Consider the following 15,869-nt stretch of genomic DNA (forward strand, 5'->3'; position numbering starts at 1 on the left):
GTCACGGGGGGCAGCCCCACGGTGTGGCCACGGCCCGGGGAGCGGGGCCAGCCGGAGAACAGCACCGAGTGCCGGAGCGGTTACGTGCGGCACAACAGCTCCTGCCGCTCTGTCTGCGACCTCGTCCCCAGCTACTGTCACAATGGCGGCCCGGGCTACCCGGTGGAGAGCCATGGAGCCTTCTGCCGGTAAGGGACAGGGATTCTGGATGTGTGTGTGGGCTCTCCGTACCTCCGTACACTCCATTCCTGGGCTCTCCATCCCGATACATCTCATCCCTGGGTTCTCCAACTCTGTGGTCTCCATCCCTGAGTTCTCTTTCCCCCATGCACCCCATCCTCAGTCTCTCCACCCATCAGTGCAGCCCATCCCTGGGCTGTCCCATCCCCTGTATCCTACCCTTGGCTTTCCAGCCCCCTGCACCCCATCCTTGCCTCTCCATCCCTCTGCATCCCATGCTTGGCTCTCCATTCCTGTATATCCCATGCCTGGGCTCTCTATCCGCCAGGCACTCCATTTTCAGTCTCTCCATTCACCAGTGCAGCTCATCCCTGTCCCCTGTACACTATCCTTGGCTCTCCATCCCTCCTGCACCCCACCCGTGGCCTTTCCACTCCCCATACCTCACTCCCGGGCTCTCCATCTCACTGCACCCCATCCCTTGGCTTTCCATCCCCATACATCCCATCCCTTGGCTTTTCAACTCCATGCATCCCACCCCTGAGCTCTCAATCCCCCATGCACCTGATCTGTAGCCTTTTAATCCCCCTGCACTCTGCCCTTGGCCTCTCCATCCCCATACATCCCATCCCTTGGACGTATGCACCCCATTCCCAGTCTTTCCATCTCCCTCTACCCTATTCCTAGGCTTTGTCCCTCTATACCCCATCCAGGTCCCTCTGCCCCTGCAGCCCCATCCCCCCAGGACACAGAGGGGCTATCGCTGCCTCCTGAGTGGCGGCTGGGCAGGAATTAGGTCAGGGCCATGCAGGCTCTGGGGCTGCCGCGCTAATCGTCCCCGGCAGATTGCACCCGGGGAGGGCCGATGCTGCTGTGCCACACAGCTCAGCACGTGTTGTGTGGCTGGCGCTGAGCCCGCCTGCATGGGGGGACACGGGTGTCCCCGGTTGCTCCCACTGGACAGTTGCCAGGGCTGTGTGGGGCTGGGAAACACGGGTGTGGGGGACAAGCATCGCCCCATGTGGACCCTGATGAGTCACACTCCTCAGGGACCTGTTAATCTCATCCCCCATCAGACACCCATAATCTCCCTGGTGCTGGTGTCCCCCACCATTTTGGACCCACACTTTGAGGTGGGGGTCCCCCTAACCTCCTCCCCTTGCAGGTGCAACACGCAGGACTACACGTGGCACAAGGGCACGCGTTGCGAGGCCATTGTCACTGACTTCCAAGTGATGTGTGTGGCCGTGGGCTCAGCTGCCCTTGTGGTGCTGCTGCTCTTCATGCTCACCGTCTTCTTCGCCAAGAAGCTCTACCTGCTCAAGACGGAGAACAGCAAACTGCGCAAGACCAAGTGAGTGCCAAAGGGACAGACACCATTAAAACTGTCCCAAACCAGTCCGAGGTGGCACCCTGATAGCTGCAACGGTTTCAGTGGGCTCAGCATCCTGGCTGGATGCAATTCCATCCCAATGTGGTGTCTGTGGGACCCCCTGTGCTGATGGGGACAAGGTGATGGTGGGTGGGGAAGCTGCCCTGTGGGGACATGGCTTGTGGCTCCTGCTCCACAGTTAATCCTTTAAAGCTGCTCCTGACTGGCACCAGTTAATCTGCTTCACTGGGAGTTGGGGCCACCACCTGGGCTCGCCACACTGCCCAGGGGCCACTGGAGATGGTCCCCATTGCGTCCCTGGGGACAGGGCTGGCGGGTGGGTGCAAGGCTGGCATGGGTGGAGGTTGAGGTCACTCTCCACCCCACCAATTGCTGCCCACCTCCCTGGAGCCAGGGAGGAGAAGGCCCTTCCCCGCCCAGGTCCCTAATGAGCTGTTAATTAGTGTTTGGAAGAGCCAAGTGTAATTAGCAGCAAAGCTCTCTGCCAGCCCATGGGTCTCCCTCTCAGGCCCTGGGACCATGTGGCTCCTGACTATCCAGGGCTGCCCTCACTGCTCCCCTGCCTGCACCTTCCCAGAACTGGTGTTATTTAAACCGAAATCCCCCAGATCTGGGGGCATTTAGCCATCCCAAGCCCCCAGATCTGGAGCTTTTAACCCCAAACCTCTATGCCTGGGGACATTTAGCCCCCAGACTTCCAGCTCTGGAAGCATTTATCCCCTTCAACACCATGTTCACCCCAAAACACAGGGGCATGGGGGGTGCCTGGCGGTATCCCCAGTCTCACCGCCGTGCTCTCCTCTCCCCCCGGCAGATACCGCACCCCGTCTGAGCTGCACAATGACAACTTCTCCCTCTCCACCATCGCCGAGGGCTCCCACCCAAACGTAAGGAGGTTTCTTGGCACCATCCCCTCCTCCCACTTGCTGTCCTACCCTTGTCCATCTGTCCAGTAATGTCTTGTGTGTCCCCACCATCCATGGTCCTGGCACTGCCTGGGTGACGACATCACCACTGGATCCCTCTGCACCCTCCTGTCCCCATCCCGCCATGGCCACCGCTCTATGCCCTCACTTTCAGGTCCCGCTGTGCTGCATCCTGCCCCAAATACCCAAACTGGCCCCGAGCCAGGCCAGGGCTTGGTCTCACCCCACTGTCCCCTGCCCTGTCCCCTTCCCCACCAAGTTCCTGGTGGCTTTGGCTCTGTGTGTGGGGTGGCTGTGCCAGTGTTTTCAGGGAGGGGACAGGCAGTGCGGTGTGGCTCCAGCAGACCATGCTCCCTGGCTGTGGCATCCCTGGGGCAGGACTGGTGGATGACAGCCAGCAGCGGTGGGTGATGCTGGAGGATGAAACACTCTGGGATGCTGCTGGCCTAGTCAGGATGGGTCTGCCGGCGTCCCCCCAGGGCTGTCCTTCCAACCTCCTGTCTTTCGAATCAAAACAGAGAGAAGCGAAGGGCTTTGCCGAGCGGGAGCCGGAGGAGGAGCGTAGGTCCCTCTAGCCTTTGCCTTAGCCCACCCACCACAAGTTCTACCTGTCTTTCAACCACCTTTATCAGCCATAGCGTCTGCCACTGACCATCCTGGCAGGAGGCTCCTGGAGCTGGCTCACTCCCTGCTGCAGAGAGGATGAACGTTGGGATGAATTCAGTACCACACCACAGCATCTCACTGGGCTCTGACCCATCCCTTGTCCCCTCCAGGATGTGGAGGGCTTGGTCCTACAGTGGCACAAGTACCTGGGATGCAGCACACTGAGGGTGTGGAGGGGGCAGTGGGGTCAACACCCTGGGAAAGAGGTCTCTGGGGACACACAGTGCAGCCCCTCCACTGGGCAATGGAGCTTAGTGCTAATCCCATTGGATTTGCCATGGAGCCATTGGCACAAGCCTCAGACTGACTGGGCACCTTTTACAGCACCACTGCCCAGAAGAAGGAGGTTTCCCATACTCATATGACCATGGCTGCATGACACCAGCCCTTGGGTGTCTCTATCTACCTGCCACTTGCTGGGCAGCACTGGGAGCACCATAACCACTACAATGCTGGCAGGTGTCTCACCACTGTGGCCCATCCTGTCCCCACAGCCCCCAAATGCCATGGCTCATCCCACCCCCCCAGCACCGATGGTGATGCCGGGACTATCTGGGCACAGATGTTACCCAACGCAGCTGGAGCTTGGCCCCGGTGCCAGCAGGGGGGCTCTCCCCATGGATGTAGGACAAACTGTGGGCATAGCCCAGCCATGGGGGAAAGCTGCTTCTGGCAGCTGTGGGGGGACATTGGGAAGAAGCGTCCATCGGGAAGAGGTGTTTCTGGCCAATGGCATGGTGGGGCCAGCTGTACATTAACTGCAATAAATCCAACCCCTTGGACCTCCTGCCAAGTGCTGCTTGCTTGGGAAGTTGCTATTTTGGGGATGATGAGATGAGCCAGGCTGGAAATGGGAAGAGAAATTGGGTGGTGGGGATGGCTGGAAAGATGGCGGGTGGAATGGCTCTTGTGGCCAGCACGGCTCTTGAGCGGCTTGGGGTGCTGGAGGCACCTCATGGTGTGGAATCTGTGGTGGGGACCAACATTGAGTCACCGGTGTTTGAGGCCAGGTTGGGCGGGGCTTGGAGCAAGCTGGTCTCGTGGAAGGTGTCTCTGCCTGTGGCAGGGGACTTGGAACTGGATGAGCTTCAAGGTCCCTTCCGACCCAAACAAGTCTGGGGTTCTATGAGTCTGTGACCCTCTCCCTTCATGCTCCCCATGTGCCGAGATACATATTGCATGGGGGGACATTTTGACTCACCTTTGGGCAGCCCTGCCTGCTGCTGGGGGCTGCCTACAAGGAAGCAAAGCCCCGTCTGGGATGCTGACTGGGACATCAGTGCCTTCACCCAGTTCCCATTGCTGGTTGTCCTCCATTGCAACAGATGATCATGACATCCCCCATGTCATGATTATCTCCTGACCCCCCCATCTCTCCTGGCAGGATGATCCCAGTGCTCCCCACAAGCTGCAGGACTCCCTGAAGTCCTGCCTGAAGGACGAGGAGCCATTTAACATCAAAAAAAGGACCCATTAAACATCCACATCTCAACGTCGCCCAAGCACGACGGCAGCAGCGGCAAAGGGGAGCAGGACAGCAGCGAGCTCAACTGTCTGCAGAACAACTTGACGTGAGCAGGGCAGGAGAAGGAGAAGGCAAGAGCGGGAGCCAGCCCTCCCGTCCCCTGCTGTACACATCTCCTGTCTCCTCCCCATCTGGTATCTCCTTTTCCCGCTCCGTGGCATGCTTTGATGTGTTTTGTACAGAGGAAAACAAAAATTAATTAATAATAATAATAATAACAAAGCCAAAGGCTGCACATGGCCCTTGGCCGCGTCGTGGGGGTGTTTGGTTTGTGCTCCGTGTATCTCGCTTGGGTTAGTTCAGCGCTGTGATTTCTAAACCTTTGCTGTCCTGCAACTGACTTTTTTTGTACTTTGCCCCACTTTTTTTGAAATACAAGTAAAAACAACAACAAAAAAAAAAAAGGGAAGGAAGATCTTGAAATAAATAATTTTTTTTTTTAAAGTTAAGCCTCTTGCTGTTGCCTGCGACCTCCTGACACAGACACAGCACTTCCTCGCTCCCTGCTTCCCCAGGGTCCTACCTAAGGTTACCCAAGGAGAATGGTGGGTGCCTGGTCCCCCCTCCTTGACCTTCCCGGCTTTGCCAGGCTAGGGGTGCAACGTATCCTACTGGAGCAGGATCCATGTGGGTTGCTGTCATTGCAGACATGCCTGGGGACCCCCTGGGATGTTCAATGGAGGTGCCTGGGCTGCTCCCTGCTCACAGGGGCTGCTCCATCCCTGTCTCCATCATGGGATGGGTGCACACAAGGTGAAGCTGTCACTGGCACCATCCTTACAGTCACCTCCTTTCAATGGAGCAGCTCAGGATGTCAGTAGGATTTTGGGCTCTTTAGCCAAAACACCCCAAGGTTGTCACCTCCCCAGCTCCTTGTTCCCATCTGCTTGGAGAAGAAACTGGTGCTGTCCTGGCAGCTTTGACAACATCAGCCTGGCTTCTGTTGGATTAAATGAGAAGCAGCCGCCCCACCACAGTTGCCTTCATCCTGCCCTGGGACCGAGCATGGAGGGGGGTCTCTGCCCAGGGCACCCCAGCACTCCCACTGCCTCCCCTCTGGCCGTGGCACTGTCTCACTTCCCACAGGAGCTGATTTCTTCTGGAGACAGATTCAACCATGAGCCAAAACCCACAGCTCTTTGGGAGAGAGGAAATGAAGCAATTAATCAACATACAATATTAAGCGTGCCACACGTTAGGGATGCAGCCAATGATCTCCCTGGGGCAGGTAGGAGCTAAAGCCGCAGCTCAGTGTGTTTTAGATGCTTTCCGTGGGCTGCTAAATGATTAATTCTCAGCTCACTCAGGGAGATTAAAAACTGAGGGGTGGCGGTGGGAGCCAGCAGATGATCCTGGGGTCATGCAAAGTCGAGTAAGCGGCTGACCAGCACTGTTGGGGCTTTGGATTTTGCCATTTTCCTTCCAGCATGGAGCTGTGCAGCAGGTAAATCCATGGATAAAGCACCTGGGCAGCACAGACACAGCAGCAAAAGATGGCTGGAGCCAAGCCTGAGTAGAGCGCGATGCACTGGAGAGCAGGAGTCCTGCTGAGTGGAGGGGAGATGCTGATGCCCAAGAAAGCCTCATGGAAAAGCAGGCAGTCCTGGCATGGGCAGAGGCTAAGCTTCCCTGTGGGACTGGGCAGGATGGGAAGGGAGCCGGAGTGGGATAAGGATTGCTGTGATGGGAGGGAGAGGACCCACGCTTGTGTATGAAGAGTGAGGGGAGAAGAAATGGTTACGGACATGTGTAAGGAAGGGGAGGACATGGGGGAGGACATGTGTAAGGACATGTTGGAGGGGATTGGGAACGACATGGAGTTGTGGGTGAGAAATATCTGTGGGGAAGAGGAGGGAAGGGGCACTGTGGGTATGGGGGAGGCCACCTTGCTTCTCCAGCTGCCCTTGGAGGGAATTGGTGGGACCAAACGCAGGGAAACAGCAGCCACGGAGTGAGACCAACTGGCAAATGTGTGGCTGCATGGTGGGCTCTGTAAACCATCTCCTCCTCACTGGGATCCTTCTTGGCGGTGCCTGTGGGTCCATCAGGATGCTGCCTGAGGAGAGAAGAAAATCTCCTTTGCAGGGAAGAAGCAGCCAGCATAATGCTGGTCTCTTGATCAGAGAAACCCTCATCCCTGTTTTGCTGGCAGCAGCAGGCAGGTCTCCAGCCTGGAGATGGGTTCACCCCTTTGGATGATTTGGAGGGACAGAAGAGCCATCCCTGCCATGCTCTTTCTTCTGCTTGGAGGCGAGGCACAGCTGATCCATCCCAGCACAGCCCATCCATCCGGGATCTGCCCTGGTTTGGCACAGAGGTGTCCACCTTGGGAGCTTCCCAGGTGAGCAAAGTGGCAACTGGGGTTGCCCATCCTTGGCCACTGATTTTTCCTCCTTTCAGACGAGCCCAGCACATGGCTGAGGTGTGGTGGGCAGTGGGGGACAGCTTCTCCACAAAGCCGTGGTGGTAACTCCTCAGTGTTAACCCCTTGTTTAAGAGCAGTGAGAGGTGGAACCAAGGAATCCAGGAGATGAGTGTTATCCTCGTCACTCTCATCTGCAGCTACTCACGCATGCAGGCTGCAGGGACTGATGCGGATTGAGGGTAAAATTGTGTCACAAGGATTTAAGCAGGTCTATGGATGCTCCTGGTCAAAACACACACATTAAGAGAGCTGAGGGCGTTTGTCCCACCTTTCCCCCTGCTCCAGGGTATCAGTCTGACCCCTGTAATTCCCCTCCTTGTTGTGCCCCCTGCTTTGGACCCTACTCACCTACCTGGTGCGCTCCTGCTTCCCGCATGAAGACACAGCTTCTGTCCCCCATCTCACTCCAGATGGCTACGAGCCCTGGATCCCCATCTCACCCTGGGGCCAGTGTTCCTCGTTGTGCCTCCGTTTCCCCCCTGGGTGACAGCATGTCCCCAGCCCTCAGACTCTCCTCCTGCACCAGCTTTGCCAGAGCACTGAGGGAAGGAGGAGCATGGTTTGCACACAAGGGTGCATTGGGGCTACCCGAGGGGACAGGCTCCCTGTCAGCACGTCATCTGACACAGGGAGAGCAGAGGGGACAGCAAAGAGCATCCTTTGTGTGCCATGTGCTGGTCACCAGAGCTGATTTCATGGGCCCTGTGGAGGAATTTGCTTCCCAGCCAGCAAAGCAACACATGGCATTTTTATCAAAGGCCTAACCACTGTGAAACGGTGAGGTTGAGGACAGCTATTAAATTTAAATGCTTGGTTAGTTTGCAGGGAGGGGAGGCAGCCTTTTGTGGCTGGGCAAGGGCTGGCACGGGACATGCGGTGCGAAGGGACAGGAATTGGCGGTGGCACCGGGTCTGTCCTCCTCACTCTGTCATCCTCTTTTCTCTTGCAGACACATAACAGGATTAGAGCTGTGACCCCGAGACAAGGAGCCTTTCTTCCTCTTGACGAGCTCCGGCTGCCTGAAACAAAATAGCTGGAGTCCCAATTCAACGACCGAGCCCTGTCTGGGAGAGAGAAGGAGGGAGAAGGGGTCGGAGCGGCAGCTCTGTGGTCCTGGCAGGCTGTGCGCACCCTGAGCGTGCTCAACACCCCTGGTGCAGAATGCTGCTGCTTTGGGACCCATCCTTCCCATCCCTAAACCTGTGGGTTTGGCTGTCCTTCCCTGAGCTGCTGGGAGCTTTCCTTGGGAGTGGTGGCTGGGGGTTTGTCCAATACCTGGAGCTGGTGAGGTGGGATCTCTGTGCCTGTGTCCTCTCCAGCACAATCTCTTTGTTGGCTTGGGCTTATACACACCGAGCAGCTGGGCTGTCTCCTGGCTTGTAGGAGCCTTTACCTGGTGTTTGCATAGCTAGAAAGCATCATATGTATTTTGTTACGGGAAATAGCAATTACTCCATTATTCTCATTCTCACTGTAACAGGGAGAGAATCCAGTATTAAACTGACCCTGCGTTGGATTTAAAGAGAGGAGAAGAGCAAAATCCTCTTAGCTTCATAAACTGTAAAATGCTCAGTGTGGGAAAGAACAGCTGGGCATGTGTTTGCTGACACTGAGGAAGCTCTGGGGATGGCTTCAGCCATGGCAGCCCTTGTTTGTCACTGCTTTATGCCACGCTGGCTAGCACAGACATTGGGTTAACTGGTTCTGCTGGGAGAGGAAGAGAACAGGTCACAGGCATCAATTGGAGACTGAATTAAAATGTAAAGGCAGGAGGCAAATTGGCCAAGATTGAGTGTGGGCTGACCAAGCTCACGACCCTCATGAAGGGATATGGAAGAAAAGGGAAATGAAGAGAAAGGACCCTGAGGCACTTGGAGAACGGGTAAGTAAGATCTCAAGGGAGGCACATTTAGAGGTGAAAGGAGTTGAGGAAACTGGCGGTTCTTCAAAGAAATGGTGCAAGCAACACACTTAAAGCCAATCCAGTAGGAAATATAGCAGCAACCAGCTTGGCTCCATCGCAAGCTCTTCACTGACCTCAGGCTCAAGAGAAAAAAAACATTTACAGAAAGTGGGAACTAGGTCAAATTACTAAGGACAGTTGTAAGAGTAGCATAAGCATGTGGGGAAACATCAGAAAGACCAAAGCACAAATTGAGATGGAAATAGTGAGCATCATTAAGAGGAAGAAGAAAAGACTACAGGAGGAGAATGAGCAAGGGGGTGTTGGTCCAGACCCTGAGAAGAAGGATGGCTGCTTACAGAGGAGGCTGAGAACTCAAGGGTTTCACTGTTTATTTTTTTTCTGAAACCAGTCTTGAAAAATGTCAGCTGCAAGCAGCTGCCTACCACAATGAGTAAGATTCTGTGCTCTCCACTGAGAGAGTGTTAACTGCAACAAATAACGTCCCCATATTGGTTAGGCATTTGCTGAATCTCATCCTATGGTACTTAGAAAATCAGTTAAAGCCACCTCAGGCCAATGAGGTAGCACAAGGGATGGATAAGGTTTTACAAGCCCAGCTCCAGTTTGGGGCACGCCACTTCAGGAAAGATGCAGCCCATGGGAGAAGGTGCAGGGGAAGCAAGAAGAAAGACAAGAGATCAAGAAAAGACAGCCTCTGCAGGGCGGGCAGTGTGGAGAACTGCAGACCAAGGGAGCCATGAGAAGACTCAATGGGTGTAAAGGGCTTCTTCAAAAAGGCTGGGAATAACCAGGGTCTGTGGTGGAATGCTAGAAAAATAGGGTGAACTTCAAATGATGAACTTCATTTGCCAGAAAAGACAGTTTGGAGAGGCACCAGGAAGTATTTCCTACCTGTGACAAGAAACAACCACAGGACAAACTGCAGGGGAGGATGGGCTGCTTTCCTTGTAGAGGTCACCAAGAGCAGATTAGACCCATCTCAAGGTGACAAGAACTGCTGATTCCCACATGGTGAGGTGGTGGGAGTGCTGATCCCCCACACCCCACTCAGCTCTGGTTTCTGCCATTCTGTGTCTTCCAGTGCACCACTTCTTTGCATGGACAGAGGTGGGGCAGAAGGGTAGGCTAAGTCTGGCTTCTCTCTCTGCTACACACTTTTCACCCCACTTCTTGCTTCTGTCATGCCCCAATATTATTGATTCAGGAATACTGCTTAGATCTATGTATACAATTTGCATGTATTAAGTGGATCAGAAGTCATTCTGCACAAGCACCCAGAAGTCTTGGTCTTGAATGAAGCTTGCCTTTTGTTGGGTGCTACAAAAAGGCAGCATGAAAATATAGTTCTTGCTTTAGAGTGCTCAGGATTTAACAGCGAGGCAAGAGACAGCAGATGGAGACAATCTGTTGGGTAGATGAGTACAAAGAAACAGTGAGACAATACTGGCTGGCATGGCAGACAGTGGGGCTTAGCATAAGATGAGCCAAACTTGCTGGGGTTTTGTGCAGACACTGGAAAAGAGATTTCAGGAAGGATTTGGGAGAAGATAAGGAGATTCTTCTGTAGTTTTAGAGCTCTAGCTTCTGCATGGTGACCCAGGTCAAGGACACAGATGTGGGGAGGAGAAGTGGATCTCTGAAGCTGTCTGTATCATCCTCAGGGTGTTGAGAGGACGTTATATGTGAGAAACAGGAGAGGGCAGGAAAAAAGCAACTGTGGGAGAGTGCTGAGTGAGAGTTGGAGGACGAGAAGGAAGAACTGCAAAGAGCTTATCAGAGAGGCAAGAAGAAAAAAAGGATGGGGCAGAATAAGGCACAGGTAAGAAGTGTGAAGGATGAGGAGGTGATGGTGGATGAGAAGGGCAGAGGATCTGGCAGAAAGTGGTATCTTTAGTGAGCCAAACACCTTGCACCTGGGAGAGGAGGACAGTGTTTTCTCTGCCTGCCTTGATCCCATTTTGCTTGCAGCCACCCTCAGGATCCCAACAGTTCCCTCCTGAGAAGACTTTGCTGACGGATCCCTGCCGGTTTCAGCACTCTTCCCAGGAATTTTTCAGTCACTACTGGAAAAGGCCTGGAGACCCTTTCTGGAAAGCCAGCAGGCATTTTGCTTCAAAATGGTAAAGGGAATTCTAAAGGTGACCTGAAAATCGAATCAAAACTCCTTTTCTTTTTTTTTTTTTTAACTTGCTTTATGAATGCAGTAAATTACTCTTCACAGACACAGACAATCAGCAAACAAACCATGGTTAAATGCAGCAAAGGGTACTTATGTTTGACATTAGCAGCAAGTGTATAAAGTGGGGGTAATGAGGTGCTGAAAAGAAATGCCAAGAGAGGATGCAGAGTCATCATCGCTGAGGGTTTCTAAGAACAGGTTGGACAAACAGCTGTCAAGAAAGGTTTCAGTTGAGCTGATTTTGCCTGGCAGCAGGTGTTGCTCTATCTACACGACCTCTCCAGGTCCCTCCAGTCTTATGCTCAGTGATCCTGCGATGCTTCTGCTCCTTTTCTCATCAGAAATGTCAGGCCTGCTCTTCCATCCCTCTGCCAGAGCTGTTGTCTCTGCCTCTGCCGAACAGGTTTATGAGCTTTGTCTTCTGTTCACTGGGGCTGACAGAATGGTAATTGTTAAGAGTGTTCTACATTTTTAATAGTTGCTACATACACAGGGGGATATAAATGTATATACAGACACAAATAGGCAAAACTTAGTATTTTAAAAGGGAAAGAATAAAAATCATTGTCCTTCCTATCTACTTTCTCAATTTACCTTGCATTTCTTCCTTCCCAGTCATATCAATCCCCCACAAAATCTTCTAGGACAATGAATGTGAGTTTGAGATGTGACACTAATCCCATCCGGAAGTGTGTTTCTGGCTTCCTGTAACCAGGGTAAGGAGAAGGTAAAAGAGTGAGATGTACGCACTGATGCTGTTCCACATTTTTCTTCCGTAGGTATCTTTAAAAGGCAGCTCAGGTGTCCCAGCTGTTTTACCACATTCTCAAGCATCTAAATTCATATTTATTTTCCCCATCTCCTCCTTGGCACTTTGTTCCTAAAGCCCAACCCAAACTCTTCTTTGATTCTATGAGCTGCAGTCTCAGGGAATCAAAGTGTAGAGGCTTTGTAAACACCTGTGGGATTCTGTTTCACTAGCAGCACTTTTCCCAACCATTGCCAAGCTAAATGAGGCAGGAACATGGAAGCCAGCGCTCTTCCCTCCCTGGTTGCTACTGGGCTATTTTACTCTCTGCATTTCTGAGCTGGTCCCCAAAGAGGATGGTGAGGTAGTGTGCTGACAGGTATAATACCCAACCCCCACGTCCAGCAGGCACAGGGGGGATCTGCTGGCTGCCAAAAGTGTGAAGACTGGGGCCAAACACAACCACAGGATGTGATGGTTGAAATTAGGAGCTCACCATAACCCGCCCTGGAGTTTGCTGCTCATCTGTAAAGCACAGGCAAGCAAAAATGAGTCAGATGTCCGCATTGCTAGCACAACCAAAAGAAACCAGGTTCCCCCTAGTTTTCCTATAGAAAAGAGCACTGTTAATGGCAGAGGGGTGAGGAGCTACATTACAGCAGGGTAACATGTCCAAGTAACAGGGTGACAACTCCAAGTAACGATGACAATGGCAGGAGCCGTCCCCAGAGAACAGCCTTGCTATGCTCCAGACTCCCTTTTCCCACTGACTGTCACAGGGAGGGACCCACTGGCTTAGAAATTCTTTCCAAAGCCTGGCTCTTGCATTTCTTCACGGAAATTCGGCACCTGGTTCAGCTCATCCATTATTCCTTCCAGCTGCTTTTTGCTGTATCAAGGCCCCAGCATTGAGCGAGCTGAATTTATCCCCCGAACACAAGCTGAGTTAAAGGGACAACTTGCCCATTTCTTTTCTTACCCGTCCATTGACTCGGCCCAACATCTGCTCTCCTATTAACCTTCTCTGGCCTCAAAGCACTAATGATCTTTTATGACTCAAAGCATTACTGAAGCATTTAGCATTCTATCAGCAACAACGGCGTTATGGGAAGACAAGAAAACCCTCCCGCTTTGGTACGCTCCTTTTGCTGTGGTGTAATTTGATTTGTGCATTAAAATCCAAAGGGATGGGAATAACCCAGAGAGCTCAGCAGTAAGTAATGCAGGCATCTCTGTCACCAGAAACGGATAATCAAAGGAGGTAAATCAAAGTGCCTTCTCCCTAAAAATCATTTTCCATGCACCCCTATTGAGAAGCCAAATGCTTTTAGTTAACTTTCCCTGCTGTGCTTTTGGGAATTACCTCAAATACTGCAAGATCAAGTGTTTTGATTGGTTCACTTGGGGTTTTTTCCCTACTCTTGGTCACAAATTGCTTTTTACCCACTGGTGTGACATAGCGTTGGAGCTTAATTGTAAGCATCATTGTTACCTATGGATGCCATACGGCTCCACTATGCAATACTTACAAGGTTTGCTGCATTGTAAATACTGCAAATAAGCATGAAGCAGATGGGAGGGAAGGGGCAACGGTTCTAGCAGTGAAATTCTCACTGCCTTCGCATGGTAACAAGTCATGAAATGTGAGAAGGAATATATTAAGAAGGACAAGAGGTGTTTTGAGAGATGCAGCTGTATTTTGCCTGTGGTTTTGGTCCCCTTCCCACTGCAAAGAGAAAAAGAGAGGATTTCACATTTCATTTACAAGGTGTTTAGGGCTCTGCGGCTCCTGAAGGAACTGGAAGAAAAGTGCTATAGAGGGAGAAATGTGACAGTGCAGACAAAAGGTGGTCTGAAAATGTCATATTTGCTAGCACACAGATGCAGTCTGATGGGGAGCTCCCAGGTAGGAACATCTCCAGGCTCTTCTCTGCCTGTGAACTCCCTTTGCTGGCATCTGTGCTGCAGAATGGGGCTCTGCAGACAAACCATGTGAACTAGGAGGCCAGGAGCCAGACTATTTCAAAGGGTGGTGAAGGAATTAAGGCTCTGGCTGCACCAACACAGAGCAGGGACTCAGCTGGTTACTGGACTCCCTGAGACCAGACCCAGGTTCCCAGCTCTGTGAAAGGGTAGGAAAACAAAAGCAAAGTGATTTGGACTTTTAAAGAAGCTTTCAGCTAAAGCTTTTACAGAAATGAAGCCATCAAAGGATAAGAGAGGAAGTCCTTTCATAGCTAAATAACTGGTTAAAAGACAGGAAGCAAAGGTCTTCTCAAGGAAGAGAAATTACAGATGGGATATCCCAGGGATTGGGCTGGGACCTGGCAGAGACAGCATATTCCTAAATCCTCTGAAGAAGAGATGTAGAAGAGGATAATAAGTTTTACAGATAACACACATACAAACATTGGAAATAAAGAGGGAAGAACAGCTGCAATGGCTCAACCAAATATTCATACAGCCCACTGTCTTTTCTACAACAGTTATCCTAACCAGAGGGTGAGGGAAGAACAAGGCTAAGGCAAGCAGTTCTGTTGCCACAGCTCTTCTCTCAAGCCCTATACTTTGCAGCTCAGGGACTTCCCAAGCCAGGGGTTACCGGTATCTCCTGAGATTATCTCCTCCTACCCTCAGGAGATCTCTCTGCCACGGATGTGTCACCTTTTGCCATTGATTCATCCTCTTAAACCCACCTAAACCTTCAGCAGTGGTAGTTTGTGGTTCTGAAGAGCCTCATGCTAAACTACAGGCATCTCCTCTCTCGCTCCACACTTGCCATTTATTAGCATCGTTTGATGCCCCCTAATGCTTGCAGCGGACAAGACAGTGCAAGGCTGGTGCATCTTCTTGCCAGGCCCCCTGGGACAGCCAGCACTCTAGTGCATGTCCTCTCGGCCTGGCAATACTTGTCTACATTATGAGAATCAAAGGTTTCAAATGCTTAGGTGGGGCAATGAAATGGAAAGTGACAAAAAATGCAGATTTGGTTACGAGGGGAAAAAAGCAATGCTAAGTAATGTGGATTCTTGTGGTTAAATTTCCTGTTACTATGCAGCTGCTAGCTGGGAACTGCTGCGGCTTGATCTTTGAGAGAGCCAAATTAATGTTCAGCAGCACTCAAATGTGCTAATAACGTAATAGGAAACGTTAAGAGAGTAATGGACCCCTCTGAAGTATCCCATTGTCCCAAGGCATATTATATCTGCTGTATAATATATCTGCACCTCTGCTATGGAAACAGGCTGAGAGAGCTAGGCTTGATCAGCCTGGAGAACAGAAGACTCCAGGGAGACCTTAGAGCAGCTCCCAGTACCTAAAGGGGACAAGAAGAAAGCTGGAGGGAGGCTTTTGACAAGGGCAGGCAGGGACAGGACAAGGGGGAATGGCTTTAAACTGAGGGGGGAGATTTAGATGAGATCTGAGGAAGAAGTTCTTCCCTGTGAGGGTGGTGAGGCCCTGGCACAGGGTGCCCAGAGAAGCTGTGGCTGCCCCATCCCTGGCAGTGTTCAAGGCCAGGTTGGACGGGGCTTGGAGCAACCTGGTCTCCTGGAAAGTGTCCCTGCCTGTGGCAGGGGATTGGAACTGGATGAGCTTTGAGGTCCCTTCTAACACAAACCATTCTGGGATTCTGTGACATAAACCCAGTGTGCAGCCAGCAAAAGGGTGAAGGGGGACACGTTTGGTCCAGGGATCGGGGCAGCAATTCCAGACGGGAGTCCAGACATTGGCGGCCAGCGCTGGGATCCAGCCACATTTAGCACCTCGGTTAGCGGTCGGGATGGAGAGTTCTGCTGCAGCTTAGCCACCCTGGCCAGGTTGACAGGATGCTCACGGAGCTGAACCACGGGGAAGGCCTGCAAGCAGGATGAACTCAAAGCCCCGGGAGGCGCCGGAGCT

The 15,869-nt window shown here is 52.3% G+C and overlaps 1 protein-coding gene across 1 annotated transcript; it reads left to right on the plus strand.

Annotated features, from left to right (window-relative positions):
* Positions 1 to 8: 8 nt before the first annotated feature.
* On the plus strand, positions 9 to 4,740 carry CSPG5 (chondroitin sulfate proteoglycan 5 (neuroglycan C); the record flags this gene model as incomplete). Its single annotated transcript, XM_010009168.1, is given in 5 exon segments — positions 9 to 188; positions 1,346 to 1,534; positions 2,388 to 2,460; positions 4,550 to 4,630; positions 4,633 to 4,740. Coding segments are annotated over 5 exon segments (631 nt in total), but the record flags the coding sequence as incomplete, so codon positions are not given.
* Positions 4,741 to 15,869: the final 11,129 nt, after the last annotated feature.

This window comes from Nestor notabilis, unplaced genomic scaffold (assembly GCF_000696875.1).
Source record: "Nestor notabilis isolate BGI_N333 unplaced genomic scaffold, ASM69687v1 scaffold22772, whole genome shotgun sequence".
Taxonomy (NCBI): Eukaryota; Metazoa; Chordata; class Aves; order Psittaciformes; family Psittacidae; genus Nestor; species Nestor notabilis.